The sequence below is a fragment of the Mytilus californianus genome, unplaced genomic scaffold (genome assembly GCF_021869535.1).
Source record: "Mytilus californianus isolate M0D057914Y unplaced genomic scaffold, xbMytCali1.0.p SCAF_3, whole genome shotgun sequence".
NCBI lineage: Eukaryota > Metazoa > Mollusca > Bivalvia > Mytilida > Mytilidae > Mytilus > Mytilus californianus.
In genome coordinates, this window is record NW_026262679.1 from 7513868 (window position 1) to 7537023 (window position 23156).

The 23156-nt window shown below is 35.7% G+C and overlaps 1 protein-coding gene across 1 annotated transcript in view; it reads left to right on the forward strand.

Annotated features, from left to right (window-relative positions):
• LOC127733905 (tyrosine-protein kinase receptor ver-3-like) overlaps positions 1-21155 on the forward strand; it is a 35463-nt gene extending 14308 nt beyond the window's left edge. Inside the window, exons 3-7 of the mRNA XM_052243357.1 lie at positions 6747-6823; positions 10103-10316; positions 14738-14881; positions 18738-18857; positions 20531-21155. Of these exons, the coding sequence (XP_052099317.1) occupies positions 6747-6823; positions 10103-10316; positions 14738-14881; positions 18738-18857; positions 20531-20943 (968 nt within the window). The 3' untranslated portion in view covers positions 20944-21155. The remainder of the gene's footprint in view (positions 1-6746; positions 6824-10102; positions 10317-14737; positions 14882-18737; positions 18858-20530) is intronic.
• Positions 21156-23156: the final 2001 nt, after the last annotated feature.

Below are 23156 nucleotides of genomic sequence, written 5' to 3' on the forward strand. Positions count from 1 at the left end.
GTTTATTCATTTCCTTTGAACCTCGAAAGCCTAGTAGAATCATTTTCATAGAAACACAAAGCCCTTACCTGTATATTCATTTTTTTAAACCTCAAAGCCTTGCCCTGTATATTTTTCAAAACCATATCTGGACTATGATAGAACGAGTAAACTAATTGATCATGATTGAACTGTGTAAAGTGAGTTTATTTCTTGACCACTTCTAGACTGTGGCAGACCGGCGTAACCACTTAACCGTATATATGGTTTGCTGAACCTAGTTAACTATAAACTATTATAATTATGACAATATCCTAACTGTGCTTGACCATATCTGGACCGTGCAAGACCGAGTTCACTTCGTGAGCATATTAGGACTGTGCCAGTCCGAATCACTACTAGACCATATCTGGACTGTGTCACACCGAGTTCACTACTTGACCATATCTGAACTGTGCCACACCGAGTTGACTACTTGACCATATCTGGGATGTGCCAGACCGAGTTCACTACTTGGCCATATCTGAACTGTGCCACACTGAGTTCACTACTTGACCATATCTGGGATGTGCCAGACCGAGTTCACTACTTGACCATATCTGAACTGTGCTAGGCTGACTTTACTTCTTGGCCATATCTGGGATGTGCCAGACCGAATTCACTACTTAACCATATCAAGGTTGTGCCATATCGAGTTCACTACTTGACCATATATTAACCGTGCTAGACGGAAGTCATTTTGCTAGACCATATTTGGACAGATAGATCGTGTTCAATGTTTGAGCATATCTGGACTGTGCTAGACTGAGTTCATTACTTGACCGTATTTGACTGTGATAGACCGAGTTTATTTCTTGATCATATCTGGATTCTGCTAGATCCTGTTCAATACTTTAGCGTATCTGGGCTGTGCTAGACCGAGTTTACTACTGGACTATATATTGACAGTGCTAGACCGACGTCATTTTATTTGACCATATCTAGATTGTTCTAAACCGAATTCATTACTTAACCGTATTTTGACAGTACAAGACAGAGTTCATTACTACACGGTATATTGACCGTGCTAGACCAAGTGATATGAGTACACTTGAATTTGTCTCAAACTCATATGTTGAAAACGTACTGACAGTGTCATGGCAAAAAACGAAAAACGACTAAAAGACAAACAACAATCTTTAAAACACAACATAGAAAACTGATGAATGAGCAAGACGAACCCCACCAAAAAAGAGAGGGATATCATTCCACTATGACTTATGTGTTAATCTGTCATTGTCAGTACCAGTTCTGGTAGGCAATCAGTCCCCGACGTTATTCAATAGCCAGTATGTCGGTACGCAAATGATCAAAATATACGTTTGGTACATTCTCGTTACATATTGACGTTGTGTCACACACTCAACATAGTTGACATAAGACGATTGTTTGCTGTTCTGTTTGCTCTGTAGTTTCTGATGCAGTCAAATGTTGTATTTTTTAGCTAAGTTTAACATTTATTTTTTAGCCTTCCTGATAAAAGTCTTGTACAAAAACGTGTCAACGAAAAAGAAAGCGTTACTAGAGGTTAATAGTGTTTGTGTTGAAGACGTTTATCTTTACTGTGATTGCAACCTTTTGGACTCTTTACTGTATGAACAACCTAGTTTTCAATCATATGCGGTCAGGTTAAGGTTAACAGAATTTCTAATTATCGACGGTCTTAGAAGATTGTGATGTTAAAGTGTTAGACGCGAGAAATTCACCAATCTGATATTAATTCATACATGTTTGATGCATATACACTTCATTTGATTCATTAACATATTTAACAGGACTAACACGATGGGTCTCACACGTGGAGCAGAAATTGGCTAGACTTCCGGAGCACATAAGTTCACAGGACTAACACGATTGGTCTCACACGTGGAGCAGAAATTGGCCTTCCGGAGCACATAATTTCACAGAACTTACACGATAGGTCTCACACGAGGAGCAGAAATTGACTAAACTTCCAGAGCACATAAGTTCACTGGACTAACACGATGGGTCTCACACGTGGAGCAGAACTTGGTTAGACTTCCGGAGCATATAAGTGCACAGGACTAACACGATGGGACTCACACGTGGAGCAGAACTTTGCTAGACTTCCGGAGCACATAGGTTCACAGGACTAACACGATGGGTCTCACACGTGGAGCAGATATTGGCTAGACCTTCGGAGCATATTATTGCACAGGACTAACACGATGGGTCTCACACGTGGAGCAGAAATTGTCCAGTCTTCTGGAGCATATGAGTTCACAGGACTAAAACGATGAGTCTCACAAGTGGAGCAGAAATTGGCCTTCCGGAGCACATAAGTTCACAGGACTAACACGATGGGTCTCACACGTGGAGCAGAAATTGGTTAGACTTCCGGAGCATATAAGTGCACAGGACTAACACGATGGGTCTCACACTGGAGCAGAAATTGTCCAGTCTTCTGGAGCATATAAGTGGACAGGACAAACACGATGGGTCTCACACGTGGAGCAGAAATTGTCCAGTCTTCTGGAGCATATAAGTGCATCCCCGGTTTTTGATTATTTTCCGTTGCTCCATCTTAAGTTTTCATTTAAGTGTTTTATGACTCTTGTTTGTCTTAAGTGTTGATGGTAATTTTTAATCGACTTACGTTTTTTTTATTTGTCGACTCGGTATCTTTTCCCTTTTCTGAATTAGAGCTTGACATATTGTATAGACTCCTGTCTATTGTAGATGACATATTGTATAGACTCCTGTCTATTGTAGATGACATATTGTATAGACTCCGGTCTATTGTAGATGACATATTGTATAGACTCCGGTCTATTGTAGATGACATATCGTATAGACTCCGGTCTATTGTAGATGACATGTTGTATATAGACTCCAGTCTATTGTAGATGACATATTGTATAGACTCCTGTCTATTGTAGATGACATATGGTATAGACTCCTGTCTGTTGTAGATGAAATATTGTATAGACTCCGGTCTATTGTAGATGACATATTGTATAGACTCCTGTCTATTGCAGATGACATATTGTATAGACTCCGGTCTATTGTAGATGACATATTGTATAGACTCCTGTCTATTGTAGATGACATATCGTATAGACTCCGGTCTATTGTAGATGACATATCGTATGGACTCCTGTCTATTGTAGATGACATATTGTATAGACTCCGGTCTATTGTAGTTGACATATTGTATAGACTCCTGTCTATTGTAGATGACATATTGTATAGACTCCGGTCTATTGTAGATGACATATTGTATAGACTCCTTTCTATTGTAGATGACATATTGTATAGACTCCTGTCTATTGTAAATGACAAATTGTATAGACTCCTGTCTATTGTAAATTACATGTTGTAAAGACTCCGTTCTGTTGTAAATGACATATTGTATAGACTCCTGTCTATTGTAGATGACATATTGTATAGACTCCGGTCTATTGTAGTTGACATATTGTATAGACTCCTGTCTATTGTAGATGACATATTGTATAGACTCCGGTCTATTGTAGATGACATATTGTATAGACTCCTTTCTATTGTAGATGACATATTGTATAGACTCCTGTCTATTGTAAATGACAAATTGTATAGACTCCTGTCTATTGTAAATTACATGTTGTAAAGACTCCGTTCTGTTGTAAATGACATATTGTATAGACTCCTGTCTATTGTAGATGACATATTGTTTAGACTCCTGTCTATTGAAGATGACATATTGTATAGACTCCTGTCTATTGTAGATGACATATTGTATAGACTCCTGTCTATTGTAGATGACATATTGTATAGACTCCTGTCTATTGTAAATGACATACTGTATAGACTCCTGTCTATTGTAGATGACATATTGTATAGACTCCTGTCTATTGTAGATGACATATTGTATAGACTCCGGTCTATTGTAAATGACATACACTATAGACCCCTGTCTATTGTAGATGACATATTGTATAGACTCCTGTCTATTGTAGATGACATACTGTATAGACTCCGTTCTGTTGTAAATTACATATTGTATAGACTCCTGTCTATTGTAAATGACTGCATTGATTGAATGATTGGTGTTTATCGCCATTTTCAGGACTATTGTGCTATTTCGTGGCAGTCAGTTTTTATTTGTGGAGGAAGCCGGAGTGCCCGGAGAGAACCATATAGATGTAGATGTAGATGACATATGGTATAGACTCCTGTCTGTTGTAGATGACATATTGTATAGACTCCGGTCTATTGTAGATGACATATTGTATATACTCCTGTCTATTGCAGATGACATTTTGTATATACTCCTGTCTATTGTAGATGACATATTGTATAAACTCCAGTCTATTGTAGATGACATATTGTATAGACTCCGGACTATTGTAGATGACATATTGTATAGACTCCTGTCTATTGTAGATGACATATCGTATAGACTCCGGTCTATTGTAGATGACATATCGTATAGACTCCTTTCTATTGTAGATGACATATTGTATAGACTCCGGTCTATTGTAGATGACATATTGTATAGACTCCGGTCTATTGTAGATGACATGTTGTATATAGACTTCAGTCTATTGTAGATGACATATTGTATAGACTCCTGTCTATTGTAGATGACATATGGTATAGACTCCTGTCTATCGTAGATGACATATTGTATAGACTCCTGTCTGTTGTAGATGACATATTGTATAGACTCCGGTCTATTGTAGATGACATATTGTATAGACTCCTTTCTATTGTAGATGACATATTGTATAGACTCCTTTCTATTGTAGATGACATATTGTATAGACTCCTGTCTATTGTAAATGACAAATTGTATAGACTCCTGTCTATTGTAAATTACATATTGTAAAGACTCCGTTCTGTTGTAAATGACATATTGTATAGACTCCTGTCTATTGTAGATGACATATTGTTTAGACTCCTGTCTATTGTAGATGACATATTGTATAGACTCCTGTCTATTGTAGATGACATATTGTATAGACTCCTGTCTATTGTAGATGACATATTGTATAGACTCCGGTCTGTAAATGACATACTGTATAGACTCCTGTTTATTGTAGATGACATATTGTATAGACTCCTGTCTATTGTAGATGACATATTGTATAGACTCCGTTCTGTTGTAAATTACATATTGTATAGACTCCTGTCTATTGTAAATGACTGCATTGATTGAATGATTGGTGTTTATCGCCATTTTCAGGACTATTGTGCTATTTCGTGGCAGTCAGTTTTTATTTGTGGAGGAAGCCGGAGTGCCCGGAGAGAACCATATAGATGTAGATGTAGATGACATATGGTATAGACTCCTGTCTGTTGTAGATGACATATTGTATAGACTCCGGTCTATTGTAGATGACATATTGTATATACTCCTGTCTATTGCAGATGACATATTGTATATACTCCTGTCTATTGTAGATGACATATTGTATAGACTCCGGTCTATTGTTGATGACATATTGTATAGACTCCGGTCTATTGTAGATGACATATTGTATAGACTCCTGTCTATTGTAGATGACATATCGTATAGACTCCGGTCTATTGTAGATGACATATCGTATAGACTCTTTTCTATTGTAGATGACATATTGTATAGACTCCGGTCTATTGTAGATGACATATTGTATAGACTCCGGTCTATTGTAGATGACATATTGTATAGACTCCGGTCTATTGTAGATGACATGTTGTATATAGACTTCAGTCTATTGTAGATGACATATTGTATAGACTCCTGTCTATTGTAGATGACTTATGGTATAGACTCCTGTCTATTGTAGATGACATATTGTATAGACTCCTGTCTGTTGTAGATGACATATTGTATAGACTCCGGTCTATTGTAGATGACATATTGTATAGACTCCGGTCTATTGTAGATGACATATTGTATAGACTCCTTTCTATTGTAGATGACATATTGTATAGACTCCTGTCTATTGTAAATGACAAATTGTATAGACTCCTGTCTATTGTAAGTTACATATTGTAAAGACTCCGTTCTGTTGTAAATGACATATTGTATAGACTCCTGTCTATTGTAGATGACATATTGTTTAGACTCCTGTCTATTGTAGATGATATATTGTATAGACTCCTGTCTATTGTAGATGACATATTGTATAGACTCCTGTCTATTGTAGATGACATATTGTATAGACTCCGGTCTATTGTAAATGACATACTGTATAGACTCCTGTCTATTGTAGATGACATATTGTATAGACTCCTGTCTATTGTAGATGACATATTGTATAGACTCCGTTCTGTTGTAAATTACATATTGTATAGACTCCTGTCTATTGTAGATGACTGCATTGATTGAATGATTGGTGTTTATCGCCATTTTCAGGACTATTGTGCTATTTCGTGGCAGTCAGTTTTTCTTTGTGGAGGAAGCCGGAGTGCCCGGAGAGAACCACCGACCTTCGGTAGGAAAACTGTCAACCCTACTCAATTTAGATTGGAGTCGAACGCACCTGCCACGTGCTCGGGATTCGTACTCACAACCTCAGTGTTGACAGGCTAGTGATACAGTAGTTCGACTTCTTAGATCACTAGACCACCAAGGCCCCTTGTAAATGACTACAAGTTGTCCGTTAGGTTTCGTTCGGTTTCTTGTGCTGTCGGATTGCTGTCTCATTGACGTTTTCCCTATATCTCTTTTAAATCATATTAATATTACATTCATGAACATAATTCCCTTGAAATGTTTAAACTTTTATATTTTTATATAATAGGACAAGATGCTTTGCCTATATTGGTTAACATGTTTGATACGAATGTGAAAATTACCTGTACAAGGCACAAAAATCAGGTAGGTATTAATTTTATCAATCTCTATAAAGGCAGTCAAATCAGATAGGTATTAATTCAATTACTCTCTATAAACGCAGACAAATCAGATAGTTATTAATTCCGTTACTTTCTATAAAGGCAGCCAAATCAGAAATGTATTAATTCAGTTACTCTCTACAAAGGCAGACAAATCAGATAGGTATTTCTTGTATACGCATTATTAATCTTTCCTTCACATAAGTACATGAAACCTCAGGCAATACTTGAAATGCGCATCTGGTGCAGTAAAACTGGTACCTTTAATATTAATACTACCACTGGATCGATACATTTACTGGTGGACTGTTAGTCCCCTATGGTATAATTCGTCCGATAGCCAGTACATTGATATTGGCATGAAATACGGATATTATTTTATATAAACTTGCTGTTGGAGATAATTTTGAATCAAAGAATGTATCTCCCTAAGTCATAGCTCTGAATCCTTGTCCGGGTTTGGATTTACTTTTGGCTCGTTTGGTTTTATTCAACGTTTGTATTAGGTATTGCATTTTCCGATCATTACTGAAGAGACATTAACTGTAGGAATGCTCAATTGGTGCAGAAAAAATAGTACCGTTAATAGTATTGAAAACAGAGGCTTCAATAGAAAATAAATGCAAAATTTATGGAAATAAATATTGTGGAAAAAGTAACTCTCTGAACAAAAGATCAAAAGTTGCATAATTGAAAGTATTTTGTTTGGTCACTGAACGGACACAAAACTATTGCTCACATTGATTGTTATTAAAGATGTCTTGTACATTTTTTACTTTTTCAAATTTTGACTAACTGCGTTCTGATTTTGGTATGTCCACAAATTTAAAGGACAACTGTGTCATTAGTACTATATATGTTCGGGAACAGATGGGATATTTTCTAAAATATGTATAAGATTAACACAAAGAGATAATATATTAACGATGCTCTCATTAAATGCAACGTTCAGTTTAAGATTTTCAGAAGACTTTCGGGTTCACTGTTCTTTGCTAAGTCCCAAAAGGTTCCATTTTCAAATATTTCCTTTACATGTTTAAAAATGTAGATATAAGAAAAAGTGGTATGAGTGCCAATGAGACAACTCTTCATTCAAGTCAAAATTTATAAAAGTAAACCATTATAGGTCAAAGTACGGTCTTCAACACGGAGCCTTGGCTCACACCGAACAGCAAGCTATAAAGGACCCCAAAAACTACTAGTGTACAACCATTCAAATGGGAAAACCAACGGTCTAATCTATATAAAAAAAACGAGAAACGAGAAACACTTATGAACCACATCAACAAACGACAACTACTGAACATCAGATTCCTGACTGTGTCTGTTCTCTTTTGGGTTTTATTTGAATTTGGATATATGGAGGTTTTGATTGGTTATCTGAGTGGGTCTGTCTATTGGTTGGTTTTGATTGGTTATCTAAGTGGGTCTGTCTATTGGTTGGTTTTGATTGGTTATCTGAGAGGGTCTGTCTATTGGTAGGTTTTGATTGGTTATCTGAGTGGGTCTGTCTATTGGTAGGTTGTGATTGGTTATCTGAGTGAGTCTGTCTATTGGTTGGTTGTGATTGGTTATCTGAGTGGGTCTGTCTATTGGTTAGTTTTGATTGGTTATCTGAGTGGGTCTGTCTATTGGTTGGTTTTGATTGGTTATCTGAGAGGGTCTGTCTATTGGTTGGTTTTGATTGGTTATCTGAGTGGGTCTGTCTATTGGTTGGTTTTGATTGGTTATCTTAGTAGGTCTGTCTATTGTTAAGGTTTAATTGGTTATCTGAGTGGGTCTGTCTATTGGTAGGTTTTTATTGGTTATCTAAGTGGGTCTGTCTATTGGTTGGTTTTGATTGGTTATCTAAGTGCGTCTGTCTATTGGTTCGTTTTGATTGGTTATCTGAGTGGGTCTGTCTATTGGTAGGTTTTGATTGGTTATCTAAGTGCGTCTGTCTATTGGTTGGTTTTAATTGGTTATCTGAGTGGGTCTGTCTATTGTTAAGGTTTGATTGGTTATCTAAGTGGGTCTGTCTATTGGTTGGTTTTGATTGGTTATCTGAGTGGGTCTGTCTATTGTTAAGGTTTGATTGGTTATCTAAGTGGGTCTGTCTGTCTATTGGTTGGTTTTGATTGGTTATCTAAGTGCGTCTGTCTATTGGTTGGTTTTGATTGGTTATCTGAGAGGGTCTGTCTATTGGTTGGTTTTGATTGGTTATCTGAGAGGGTCTGTCTATTGGTTGGTTTTGATTGGTTATCTGAGTGGGTCTGTCTATATAAACACTCGTATTATATGATGACAATAATGATGAGTCCAAGTATGACTATACGAAGATTTCAATTGTTAACCCGAGATGTAATGTCTTTCCAAGGCTTTAATCTTTGGCACGTAAACCATATGAAGTCATAGTTAAGCATCTGGCATTATATGTAAATACCAGACGGTTTTGGTTTTGTGTTAGCTTCAGAATCTTATTTGACAATAACATAGTTTTGAATTTTACTAAATAAGCTGTAGTAAACAAATTTCCAGAGCGAAAAATCCAAAATGTTTCAGGATGGTTTCCGGTCGAGCATAGGACAAAAGTATTGTTCATGCTCAGTATTCATCGACAGACAATTGTTTGTCTCATTCCTAATGTACACCGACAGACAATTGTTTGTCTCGTCCCTAATGTATACCGACAGACAATTGTTGGTCTCGTCCCTAATGTACACCGAAATTGTTTGTCTCGTCTCTAATGTACACCGACAGACAATTGTTTGTCTCGTCCCTAATGTACACCGACAGACAATTGTTTGTTTCGACCCTAATGTACACCGACAGACAATTGTTGGTCTCGTCCCTAATGTACACCGACAGACAATTGTTGGTCTCGTCCCTAATGTACACCGACAGACAATTGTTTGTCTCGTCCCTAATGTACACCGACAGACAATTGTTTGTCTCGTCTCTAATGTACACCGACATACAATTGTTTGTCTCGTCTCTAATGAATACCGACAGACAATTTTTGGCTCGTCACTAAAGTACACCGACAGACAATTGTTTGTCTCGTCCCTAATGTACACCGACACACGAATGTTTGTCTCGTCCCTTAAGTACACCGACAGACAATTGTTTGTCTCGTCCCTAATGTACACCGACAGACAATAGTTTGTCTCAACCCTAGTCGGAGGTTGTCTTCCTCGACAGGAAATTTTGGCAAAACAACTTAATTTTCTTTTATCAATAGGTAAATATATGAGATGTATAATAATGAACATTTGTATTACAGGTTGACGAAGACATTGTTTGGAGATATGGCGATGATCCTATTTCATTTGGTATAACATTAATTAATAGTAATGGCAACTACCTGGTTAACAGAAATGCTTATAAGGAAATACAATTGACAATTAAAAAAATTTCAGCTGGCACTCTCGGAACATATTCCTGCATTAATAGAAAATTGAATAAAAACATAAAGACTGTTGAGTTAAAGATTATAGGTAAATATATAAACTAACATCCCCTGTTACATTATGTCTATTGAATTTGGCATGTACACTGCAATCCATGCTATTTGTCTATTGAGTTTGGCATGTACACTGCAATCCATGCTATTTGTCTATTGAGTTTGGCATGTACACTGCAATCCATGCTATTTGTCTATTGAGTTTGGCATGTACACTGCAATCCATGCTATTTGTCTATTGAGTTTGCCATGTACACTGCAATCCATGCTATTTGTCTATTGAGTTTAGCATGTACACTGCAATCCATGCTATAGATTTTACAAATAATATGTGTTGTGTAAAGATGTTAATATCAGTGAAAATACACCTACTTCATGTAATTGCAGTAATTCCGAATACATTTATGGACCCATTTCCCATGTTATAACAGGAGATCTTAACATCGTTCAAGACCGAGAGTTAAAATCATTCCTCAGTAAAGGACCTAAATATCGTCCCCCGTCAATTATTAATTGGAATGAGTGTCGTAATATCATCCACGACTCACTCCATACTTACTGTTTGAAATGGATAAAACGGGAAAAAGCTGACAAAAAATCTTTGGACTCTTTTTTTAAATCAGTAATGAACATAGTTGATATACGTATTCAACATTTTAAAGAACATTTTACTCTTAACAATAACCACAATAAACCTATTTCTCGTATCAAACATAAACTAAAAGAACTAGCCAAAGAATGTGTTTTTGTCCCGGCCGATAAAGCTGCTAATAATATTGTTATTGTTTGACGTAAATTTTACATTGAGGTTCTGAAAAAAGAAATCACCAATTCACCAACATTCCAACTGACTCCATTTCCAGAAAACGACATCTGTAACAAACATAAACTTTTAGCTACCGCTTTACAAGCAGAACCAAATACAATGAAAGTCCCAACTATGTATTGGCTTCCGAAGCTACACAAAACACCTTACAAATATAGATTCATTTCGTCTTCAAGCCATTGTTCCACAACTAAATTGTCTATTCTTCTTACCAGTACATTTGGTACAATCAAAAACCTGATAATAAATTGTTCAAATAAGGCCTTCGAAAATAGTGGAATTAATTACTTTTGGAGTGTCAAGAACTCGTTGGAAGTACTTGATAAATTGCATGCATATATTGGTGATTTTGAATCTGTTCAAAGTTTTGAATTCTCTACCCTATATACCACATTTGCTCACATTCTCATTAAGAAAAAATTCACACACCTAATTAAATGGGCATTTAAAAAGTCAGAATGTGAATATATATGTTCAAACTCTTTTAGGTCATTTTTTAGTAGCAATAAACAAAAAAACTATGTCAATTGGACATGCTTTGATACTATATATGCCCTTGAATTTTTACTAGATAACATTTTTGTTCGCTTTGGAGATTCCGTATATCGTCAGGTTATCGGAATTCCAATGGGGACTAACTGTGCACCACTTATTGCGGACCTTTTTTTTTGTATTGCTATGAGTTACAATTTATGACAAAAATCAGTAAAGACCCATCGAAACAACATCTGATACACAAATTTAATAATACTTTTAGATATTTGGATGATATTTTGGCTCTCAATAATGACGACTTCAGTATGTATACTAAAGAAATTTATCCTGTTGAACTTACTTTAAATAAAGCTAATACTAACAATGACCACTGCCCTTTCCTCGATCTTGATATCTATATCATTAACGGAAAGCTTAATACTAAAATATATGATAAAAGAGATGATTTTTCATTTCCTATCGTTAATTATCCATTTTTAGATGGTGACGTTCCCTTGTCACCATCTTACGGTGTTTATATATCTCAACTTGTACGATTCGCTCGTGTATGTAACAATGTTTTAGATTTTAACGAGAGAAATTTATGTATTACTGAAAAATTATTACACCAGGGTTTTCGATATCACAAACTAGTCAAAACATTTACTAAATTTTATCATCGGTATAAGGACATCATTCGTAAATATAGCTCAACATGCAGACTTCTTATACGTTCAGGTATTTCACATCCAATTTTTTATGGAAATATTCTTTATAAAGCACAAAAATGTCAGTATTCACCTCTGAAACTAACAAAACCTTTAAATAGACTTATTAAGAAGGGATATAGTTACGATACTGTTGTCAGGTCATTAAAGATTGCATATTTTGGCGTTAATATTGATTCACTTATAGGGTCTTTGCATCGGCACTAAACACATTTATTTAAAAACCAGTTGTTGGCATGACACGGGTTATGTTCTTCTCATATATGTTATGATGGTATGATACTAAACCCCTAACGGGAAGGATTGTGCCTGATATTCATATGATGAAGACATAATCTTTCAATCAGTTTAATTGAAGTCTGAAGCTGGCATGTCAGTTAACTGCTAGTAGTCTGTTGTTATTTATGTATTATTGTCATTTTGTTTATTTTCTTTGGTTACATCTTCTGACATCAGACTCGGAATTCTCTTGAACTGAATTTTAATGTGCGTATTGTCATGCGTTTACTTTTCTACATTGGCTAGAGGTATAGGGGGAGGGTTGAGATCTCATAAACATGTTTAACCCCGCCGCATTTTTGCGCCTGTCCCAAGTCAGGAGCCTCTAGCCTTTGTTAGTCTTGTATTATTTTTAATTTTAGTTTCTTGTGTACAATTTGGAGTTTAGTATGGCGTTCATTATCACTGAACTAGTATATATATTTGTTTAGGGGCCAGCTGAAGGACGCCTCCGGGTGCGGGAATTTCTCGCTGCATTGAAGACCTGTTGGTGACTTTCTGCTGTTGTCTGTTCTATGGTCGGGTTGTTGTCTCTTTGACACATTCCCCATTTCCATTCTCAATTTTATTCTGTATGATTGATAATTTTGTATTTACCGTAGAATATGAAAGATTAATATTTTCAGTTTCAGTCTGTTAGAATAATATCTTCTGTATCTTTAAAATTGATATTTTCAGTATCTGGAAGAATAATATTTTAAGTATCTGTTTTCAGTATGTGTAAGAATGATATTTCTGTATCTGCAAGACTGATATTTCTGAATCTGTCAGATTGATATTTCTAGTATCTGCAAGATTGATATTGTATTCATAAGACTGACACATATAAAACACGCTGACAGAAGACTAACATACTTGTTTTCTTTATATATATAATTATATATAACAGTTTTTATTATCCAAAATCAAATTCAAATTTAAAATAAAAGGCAAAATTTTATTTCAACATTTCATCTTATGTCATTATCTTAAATATGGGAAATAAATTTCAATGGTATAATGTACGAAACACCGCAAAACTATCCAAAAGATATGCAATATCTATAACATATATACTAGATATATCTTGACAAAATATGATTCAGAACCCTGACAGAGCAAATATTTACCTACTCTTATTATCAGGACCCTCAGACAGGGCGATTAACGGTACCAACTGTTATTATGAGGACCATCGGACAGAGCGAACAGTGGTACCGACTGTTATTGTGAGGACCCTCAGACAGAGTGAAAAATGGTACCGGGTCTTATTATGAGGACCCTCAGACATGGCGAACAATGGTACCGACTGTTATTATCAGGACACTTACACATGACGAACAATGGTACCGACTGTTATAATCAGGACACTTAGACATGTCGAACAATGGTATCGACTGTTATTATTAGAACACTTAGACATGTCGAACAGTGGTACCGACTGTAATTATCATGACACTTAGACATGTCGAACAATGATACCGACTGTTAATATTAGAACACTTAGGCATGTCGAACAGTGGTACCGACTGCTATTATCAGGACACTTACTTATGGCGAACAATGGCACCGTCTGTTAATATTAGGACATTTAGACATGTCGAAGAATGGTACCGACTGTAAATATTAGGACATTAGACATGGCGAACAATGGTACCGACTGTTATTATCAAGACACTTAAACATGTCGAACAATGGTACCGACTGTTATTATCAGGACACTTACATATAGCAAACAATGGTACCGACTTTTATTATCAGGACACTTACACATGTCGAACAATGGTACCGACTGTTATTATCAGGACACTTACACATAGCAAACAATGGTACCGACTGTTATTATCAGGACACTTACACATAACAAACAATGGTATCGACTGTTAGTATCAGGACACTTACACATGGCGAACAATGGCACCGACTGTTTATTTTAGGACACTTACACATGGCGAACAATGGTACCGACTGCTATTATCAAAACCCTTTGACAGAGCGAAAAGTTTTCAGACAGAGCACATAATTTTAACATTTGAACTTTTTGCGTCCCAAAATATTTATATCTTGAACAAACGAAAATATTCTCAGTTGTTTTAATCTGACAGTTCTAATCTGACAGTTCTAATCTAACAGTTTTAATCTGACAGTTTGATCTTCTAATTCTCACAGAGAAGCCAAGTATTGTGAACCATGCAAATACAACGCTGATGATTCCAGAGGGAAGTAATGCTACATTGTGGTGCAAGGTAGAGTCAGCCATTGATTACAAGATAGACTGGTTTCTTCATGATAATAAATTAGATCTACCTGTCGGTGAGAGTCAAACAATTACAAAATATACATTTACCAAATATTAATAACAAAAATATATCAGCTAATTCATATCATATTACAAAAAATATATCATCACCTAGAAAATTTAACAAATAAGTCTACTAAAAATGGCTAGATTGTATTGTTAATCCATATCAAGAGTTTCTTTGCAAGTATTATCACCATAAATAAACAAATCGTTTTGAACATTTGACTCCATTTATAGAGAGAATGGAGAATAAAGTCATATAAATGAACTATGGTTAACTCGATTTCCTTTTGTGAAAGTGTGGTGGTATCAGCACATAAACAATACCTTTCTTTTGTAAAAGTGTGGTGGTATCTGCACTTTCGAGATATCTTTCTTTTGAACAAGTGTGAAGGTATCTGCTCATAAATCATACCTTACTTTTGTAAAAGTGTGAGGGAATCTACACATAAGCCATACCATCCTTTGGAAAAAGTGTGAGGGTATCTACACATAAACCATGCCTTGCTTTTGTAAAACTGACTCTGTGAGGGTATATCTGCACATGAACCATACATTGCTTTTGTAAAAGTGTGAGGAAAGTTTCACATAACCAATACCTTGGTTATGTAAAAGTGTGGGAGTAAATCTGTGTACCTACACATAAGCCACACCTTTCTTTTGTGTAAAAGTGAGAGTATGTAAACATAAACCATACTTTTTTTTTGTAAAAGTGAGAGAGTATGTAAACATAAACCATACCTTGCTTTTGTAAAAGTGTTGTGATATCTGCACATAAGCCACACCTTTCTTTTGTAATAGTGTGAAAGCATCTACACATAAACCATACCTTTTTTTTGTAAAAGTGAGAGAGAATATAAACTTAAACCATATCTTGCTTTTGTGAAAGTGTGTTGGTATCTGCACAGAAGCCACATTTTTCTTTTGTGATAGATTGAGAGTATCTTCACACAAATCATACCTTAATTTGGAATTTTCAATTAACTAGCTACATAACATAACCTTTCTGGTAACAAAAATAAGTGACACACTTCAGATGGACATGGAAAACAATTGTAAACAAATCATAACATAGACAACTGAAAATCTTAAGTCGACAATACATGTACTCTGTATAATTCAAATAAGGGAAACTAAAACAATATATATACTCTGCATATACGATGTAAGTGTGGTGAAAACAATATATGTACTACGAATACACCATTTAAGTCTGGTGAAAACAATACATGTACTCCGAATACACCATGTAAGTGTGAAGAAAACAATGCATGTACTCTCAATACACCATGTAAGTGTGAAGAAAACAATACATGTACTCTGAATGCACCATACAAGTGTAATGAAAACGATAAATGTACTCTGAATACACCATGTAGGTGTGATGAAAACAGTACCGGTACTCCGAGTACACCATGTAAGTGTGAATAAAACAATACATGTACTCTGAATACACCATATTAGTGTGACGAAAGTACATGTACTCTGAATGCACCATGCAAGTGTAATGAAAACGATAAATGTACTCTGAATACACCATGTAGGTGTGATGAAAACAGTACCTGTACTTTGAATACATCATGTAAGTGTGATGGAAACAATACATTTACTCAGAATACACCATGTATGTGTGAGGAAAACAACACATGTACTCTGAATACACCATAACAGTGTGAGCAAAGCAATACATATACTTAGAATATACCATGTAAGTGTGAGGAAACAATACATGTACTCTGAATACACCATGTAAGTGTGAGGAAACAATACATGTACTCTGAATACATCATTTTAGTGTGAGGAAACAATACGTGTACTCATAATACACCATGTAAGTGTGAGGAAACAATACATGTACTCATAATTCACCATAAAAGTGTGAGGAAAACAATACATGTACTCTGAATACATCATGTAAGTGTGAGAAAAACAATACATGTACTCCGAATACACCATGTAAGTGTGAGGAAAACAATACATGTACTCTGAATACATCATGTAAGTGTGAGAAAAACAATACATGTACTCCGAATACACCATGTAAGTGTGAGGAAACAATACATGTACTCTGAATACATCATGTAGGTGTGAGGAAACAATACATGTACTCTGAATACATCATGTAAGTGTGAGGAAAACAATACATGTACTCTGAATACACCATGTAAGTGTGAGAAAACAATACATGTACTCTGAATCCATCATGTAGGTGTGAGGAAAACAATACATGTACTCTGAATACACCATGTAAGTGTGAGGAAACAATACATGTACTCTGAATACATCATGTAACTGTGAGGAAAACAACACATGTACTCTGAATACACCATGTAAGTGTGAGGAAACAATACATGTACTCTGAATACACCATGTAAGTGTGAGGAAAACAATACATGTACCTGTTGGTGACCTTCTGTTGTTGTCTGTTCTATGGTCGGGTTGTTGTCTCTTTGACACATTCCCCATTTCCATTCTCAATTTTATGTACTCTGAATACATTATGTAAGTGTGGAAACAATACATGTACTCTGAATACATCATGTAAGTGTGAAGAAAACAATACATGTACTCATAATACACCATGTAAGTGTGAGGAAACAATACATGTACTCTGAATACATCATGTAAGTGTGAGGAAAACAATACATGTACTCGTAATACACCATGTAAGTGTGAGGAAACAATACATGTACTCATAATACACCATGTAAGTGTGAGGAAACAATACATGTACTATGAATACATCATGCAAGTGTGAGGAAAACAATACATGTACTCTGAATACACCATGTAAGTGTGAGGAAACAATACATGTACTCTGAATCCATCATGTAGGTGTGAGGAAAACAATACATGTACTCTGAATACACCATGTAAGTGTGAGGAAACAATACATGTACTCTGAATACATCATGTAACTGTGAGGAAAACAACACATGTACTCTGAATACACCATGTAAGTGTGAGGAAACAATACATGTACTCTGAATACACCATGTAAGTGTGAGGAAAACAATACATGTACCTGTTGGTGACCTTCTGTTGTTGTCTGTTCTATGGTCGGGTTGTTGTCTCTTTGACACATTCCCCATTTCCATTCTCAATTTTATGTACTCTGAATACATTATGTAAGTGTGGAAACAATACATGTACTCTGAATACATCATGTTAGTGTGAAGAAAACAATACATGTACTCATAATACACCATGTAAGTGTGAGGAAACAATACATGTACTCTGAATACATCATGTAAGTGTGAGGAAAACAATACATGTACTCTGAATACACCTACACCATGTAAGTGTGAGGAAACAATACATGTACTCTGAATACACCATGTAAGTGTGAGGAAACAATCCATGTACTCTGAATACATCATGTAAGTGTGAGGAAAACAATACATGTACTCTGAATACACCTACACCATGTAAGTGTGAGGAAACAATACATGTACTCTGAATACACCATGTAAGTGTGAGGGAAACAATACATGTACTCTGAATACACCATGTAATTGTGAGGAAATAATACATGTACTCTGAATACACCATGTAAGTGTGAGGAAAACAATACATGTACTCTGAATACATCATGTAAGTGTGAGGAAAATAATACATGTACTCATATAGCAGGTAAGGATAAGTACATACCTTTCTAGATATTGTATATTTGAATACATTTAGTATTGTGTGGCAGTAGTATTAACATTATATATTGATTTTGATAATTTACAATTTGTTTTCTGTGGCAGCAATTTTCAATGTATATATACATTCATATTGTTTTTGCGGCAGTAATATTCACTTTTAAAGTGTATTCTTATTGTTTTGAGTGGCAGTAATCTTCTATTTTTATTCATATTTCAGGCATAAATGGAAGCAGATTAACTATATGTAACATAACCAGGTATTGCTCTGCTATATACAGATGTTTTGTTACAAATGCCAAGGGAAACAATTCAATGGACTTCGATGTTACTGTCATACGTAAGAATCCTTTAGTAACGTTATATGTTATTATTAGCTTATCGTCCGTGAAATATTTGCTACTTACGTTAGGCAACCAACAATCATTTATTAGTAGCTTAGATTGTAATTAATTACTGGACGTTAGGCAACCAACAATCATTTATTAGTAGCTTAGATTGTAATTAATTAAGTGTCGCTTAGCAGAGATTGTGTCGCCTAGCTTAGGGTTTATCGCCTAGTTTAGGTTTTGTCGCCAAACAGGGGTTTTGCCGCCTCGCGGGTTACAGTATATGATGTAAAATGGGTACACAAACTTAATAATGTTTTCCAGAGCACAACCCAACATCCGTTTTCCGAGAGTACAAACCAATATGTGTTTCCATGAGCACAAACCATCATCAGTTTTCTTAGAGCCCAACCCAATATATGTTTTCCATGAGCACAATTCAACATGTGTTTTTAAAAAACATCAAATTTAAAATTGTCAGGTGTCATCTTATAGGAGTTATTGCCCTTGAATGACGATTTTTGTTTTACCCTTTTCCCTTTGTAAGTTTTTGGCAAAAACTATAGAAGATAGAGAGAGACTATACACAGAAAAAATGATCAGCAATACAAGATCGACAAAAAAGAGATTTTTGTCATGATTTCTATTTTAGTGACTAGTCCCAATGTTGGGGAAGGTCTGTTGAAGATGCACATAACTCATAGTTGAGCAACACAGACTCCTTAGTGGAGCCTCTAGTTTTTTTTCCTGCCTCCAACATGTATGAGTCTCATCGTAATAAAAAAATACATTATTCATGAATTTAGAAGTAAAGTGCTAATTTTATCAGAAGACGGAACTAAGTTGAAAAACTTGTGTCTAATCCATTTGTTTTGTACAATAAAATATGTTTAAACTATTGATTTATGTTGTATAAATGGAAAGCAAGATTAGGGTTACATAATTTTACATTTATTGTTTTTTTTTCTTCTTAATTATTGATAAGAGGACGGCATTATTTCTAATAAGTTGGGCCAAGTATTTTGAGCTTCTTTTCGGGAACTACCAGTATTCCTTGACAATGAGTCTTTAAGATTGCATATGGTTATTACCTGTAATCTCTGCTCATGACTGCTTTGAGCTTCATAAAAATTTTGATTAATTGATAATTTTGAATGAACCGGTAATTAAACGACAAATCATTTAACTTCAAAATCCAAAGCGAGTCAAGATTCAGAGATACCTACAGCAGTGTTAAGTTTGAAGTAATTTGATCTAAGCTTACTAGATCTACTGCATGACATTTAGAATATTACCATTTATTAATCTGACCGTCAAAGTTCCATAACTCTCGAATGACAAATCATAAAGTCATAAATTTTCCAAATCAAACGGTATTTCTGGTATGACATCACCAAAGAATTTTAAGATAAAAAAGAAGCTTTCTTCTGTTAATCTTAATGCTGCGTTAAAATTTTGTGGGAATTGGTTGAAGCAAATTTGAGTTTTTTCCCAGTAATCTTTGACGTTGATTGCGTTATGTATGATGTCGGTAGCTACCGGAATTATATGAACCTAAATTCTTTGAGCTTGCTGTTGGTTCCTAACGACATTAATTAATCTTGTTTCCCTTTTCGTGCAATGTTGTTACCTGTCTTTATACGACTTATAGTAGTTGATCGCACTATTTACTTTGATATTTTAGACAAACCTATGGTGAAGATAGAAGTGAACACAACAACCGACGATAACGTTGTAACCAAGGAACTCGTTGTTACCAAGGGAAACGTTGTAACCAAAGGAAACGATGTTAAGCTTTCAAAGAAGAAAAAAACTACGTTAGAGTGTATCATAAACGCTGAACCACGAACTGATTTTATTGAATGGTCAGTAGGGGAAAGACGCATTGGCTCCTGGAATAAAACGTTAGGATTCCCAGAAACATGTAAATCCTTCAAAAAACGTTACATGATTACGAAAGACGAACCAACTATTTTTTCTGAGCACGAGGTTCTCAAACTTCAAATACTAAAACCAACAAAAGATGATGTAGGAACCTTTAAATGTTCAGCATCAAACATTGTAGACTCACAGTCGGCTGAAGTGGAGATTGCTTAGGTTCCAGTCTGAATACACTTTGTAGTTGTCTGTATATAAGCATATTGAAGGGTCGTTAGACGTTAACGTTCAAATTGTTTAGAAACTATGCGAGATGTTAACGGCATGTTCCTTATTGAAAACAATATACTGACTAGCATACGTACAATATTGTTTCAGACTGAGATATTTTTGATAAAGATGTAAAAATATTATATATTTGACTTCACAAAGTGTTATTTGTTTGATCTATAGGATGTCCTTGGCTGTACGTAGATTGTTGTTCATGTGTTGGTGTGGATCTATAGGATGTCCTTGGCTGTACGTAGATTGTTGTTCATGTGTTGGTGTGGATCTATAGGATGTCTTTGGCTGTACGTAGATTGTTGTTCATGTGTTGGTATGGATCTATAGGATATTTGGCTGTACGTAGATTGTTGTTCATGTGTTGGTGTGGATCTATAGGATGTCTTTGGCTGTACGTAGATTGTTGTTCATGTGTTGGTGTGGATCTATAGGATGTCTTGGGTTGTAAGTAGATTGTTGTTCATGTGTTGGTGTGGATCTATAGGATGTCTTTGGCTGTACGTAGATTGTTGTTCATGTGTTGGTGTGGATCTATAGGATGTCTTTGGCTGTACGTAGATTGTTGTTCATGTGTTGGTGTGGATCTATAGGATGTCTTTGGCTGTACGTAGATTGTTGTTCATGTGTTGGTGTGGATCTATATGATGTCCTTGGCTGTACGTAGATTGTTGTTCATGTGTTGGTGTGGATCTATAGGATGTCTTTGGCTGTACGTAGATTGTTGTTCATGTGTTGGTATGGATCTATAGGATGTCTTTGGCTGTACGTAGATTGTTGTTCATGTGTTGGTGTGGATCTATAGGATGTCTTTGGCTGTACGTAGATTGTTGTTCATGTGTTGGTGTGGATCTATAGGATGTCTTGGGTTGTACGTAGATTGTTGTTCATGTGTTGGTGTGGATCTATTGGATGTCTTTGGCTGTACGTAGATTGTTGTTCATGTGTTGGTGTGGATCTATAGGATGTCTTTGGCTGTACGTAGATTGTTGTTCATGTGTTGGTGTGGATCTATAGGATGTCTTTGGCTGTACGTAGATTGTTGTTCATGTGTTGGTGTGGATCTATAGGATGTCCTTGGCTGTACGTAGATTGTTGTTCATGTGTTGGTGTGGATCTATAGGATGTCCTTGGCTGTACGTAGATTGTTGTTCATGTGTTGGTGTGGATCTATAGGATGTCTTTGGCTGTACGTAGATTGTTGTTCATGTGTTGGTGTGGATCTATAGGATGTCCTTGGCTGTACGTAAATTGTTGTTCATGTGTTGGTGTGGATTTATAGGATGTCTTTGGCTGTACGTAGATCGTTGTTCATGTGTTGGTATGGATCTATAGGATGTCTTTGGCTGTACATAGATTGTTGTTCATGTGTTGGTATGGATCTATAGGATGTCTTTGGCTGTACGTAGATTGTTGTTCATGTGTTGGTGTGGATGTATAGGATGTCTTGGGTTGTACGTAGATTGTTGTTCATGTGTTGGTGTGGATCTATTGGATGTCTTTGGCTGTACGTAGATTGTTGTTCATGTGTTGGTGTGGATCTATAGGATGTCTTTGGCTGTACGTAGATTGTTGTTCATGTGTTGGTGTGGATCTATAGGATGTCTTTGGCTGTACGTAGATTGTTGTTCATGTGTTGGTGTGGATCTATAGGATGTCTTGGGTTGTACGTAGATTGTTGTTCATGTGTTGGTGTGGATCTATAGGATGTCTTGGGTTGTACGTAGATTGTTGTTCATGTGTTGGTGTGGATCTGTAGGATGTCTTTGGCTGTACGTAGATTGTTTTTCATGTGTTGGTGTCGATCTATTGGATGTCTTTGGCTGTACGTAGATTGTTGTTCATGTGTTGGTGTGATATTAATTTTCAATACAATATGATATATGTATATAAATATAATAAAGTAGTTTGTATCTTCAGCTTACCGATGAAGATACAAAAAAAGAAAATCCTTTTCATTCCTCCTCAGTTATGGTTTTAAAAAAATTGGGCGTCTATATAAAAATAAGAAGATGTGGTAGGATTGCCGATGAGACAACCCTCGACCTGAGACCAAATGCATAACAGCCTTAATAGAATCTTTAGGGTTCCTCTGTAGAATTGTATAAACTGCAAACATAGCAGCAGTCATATAAAGACCCATATGATTA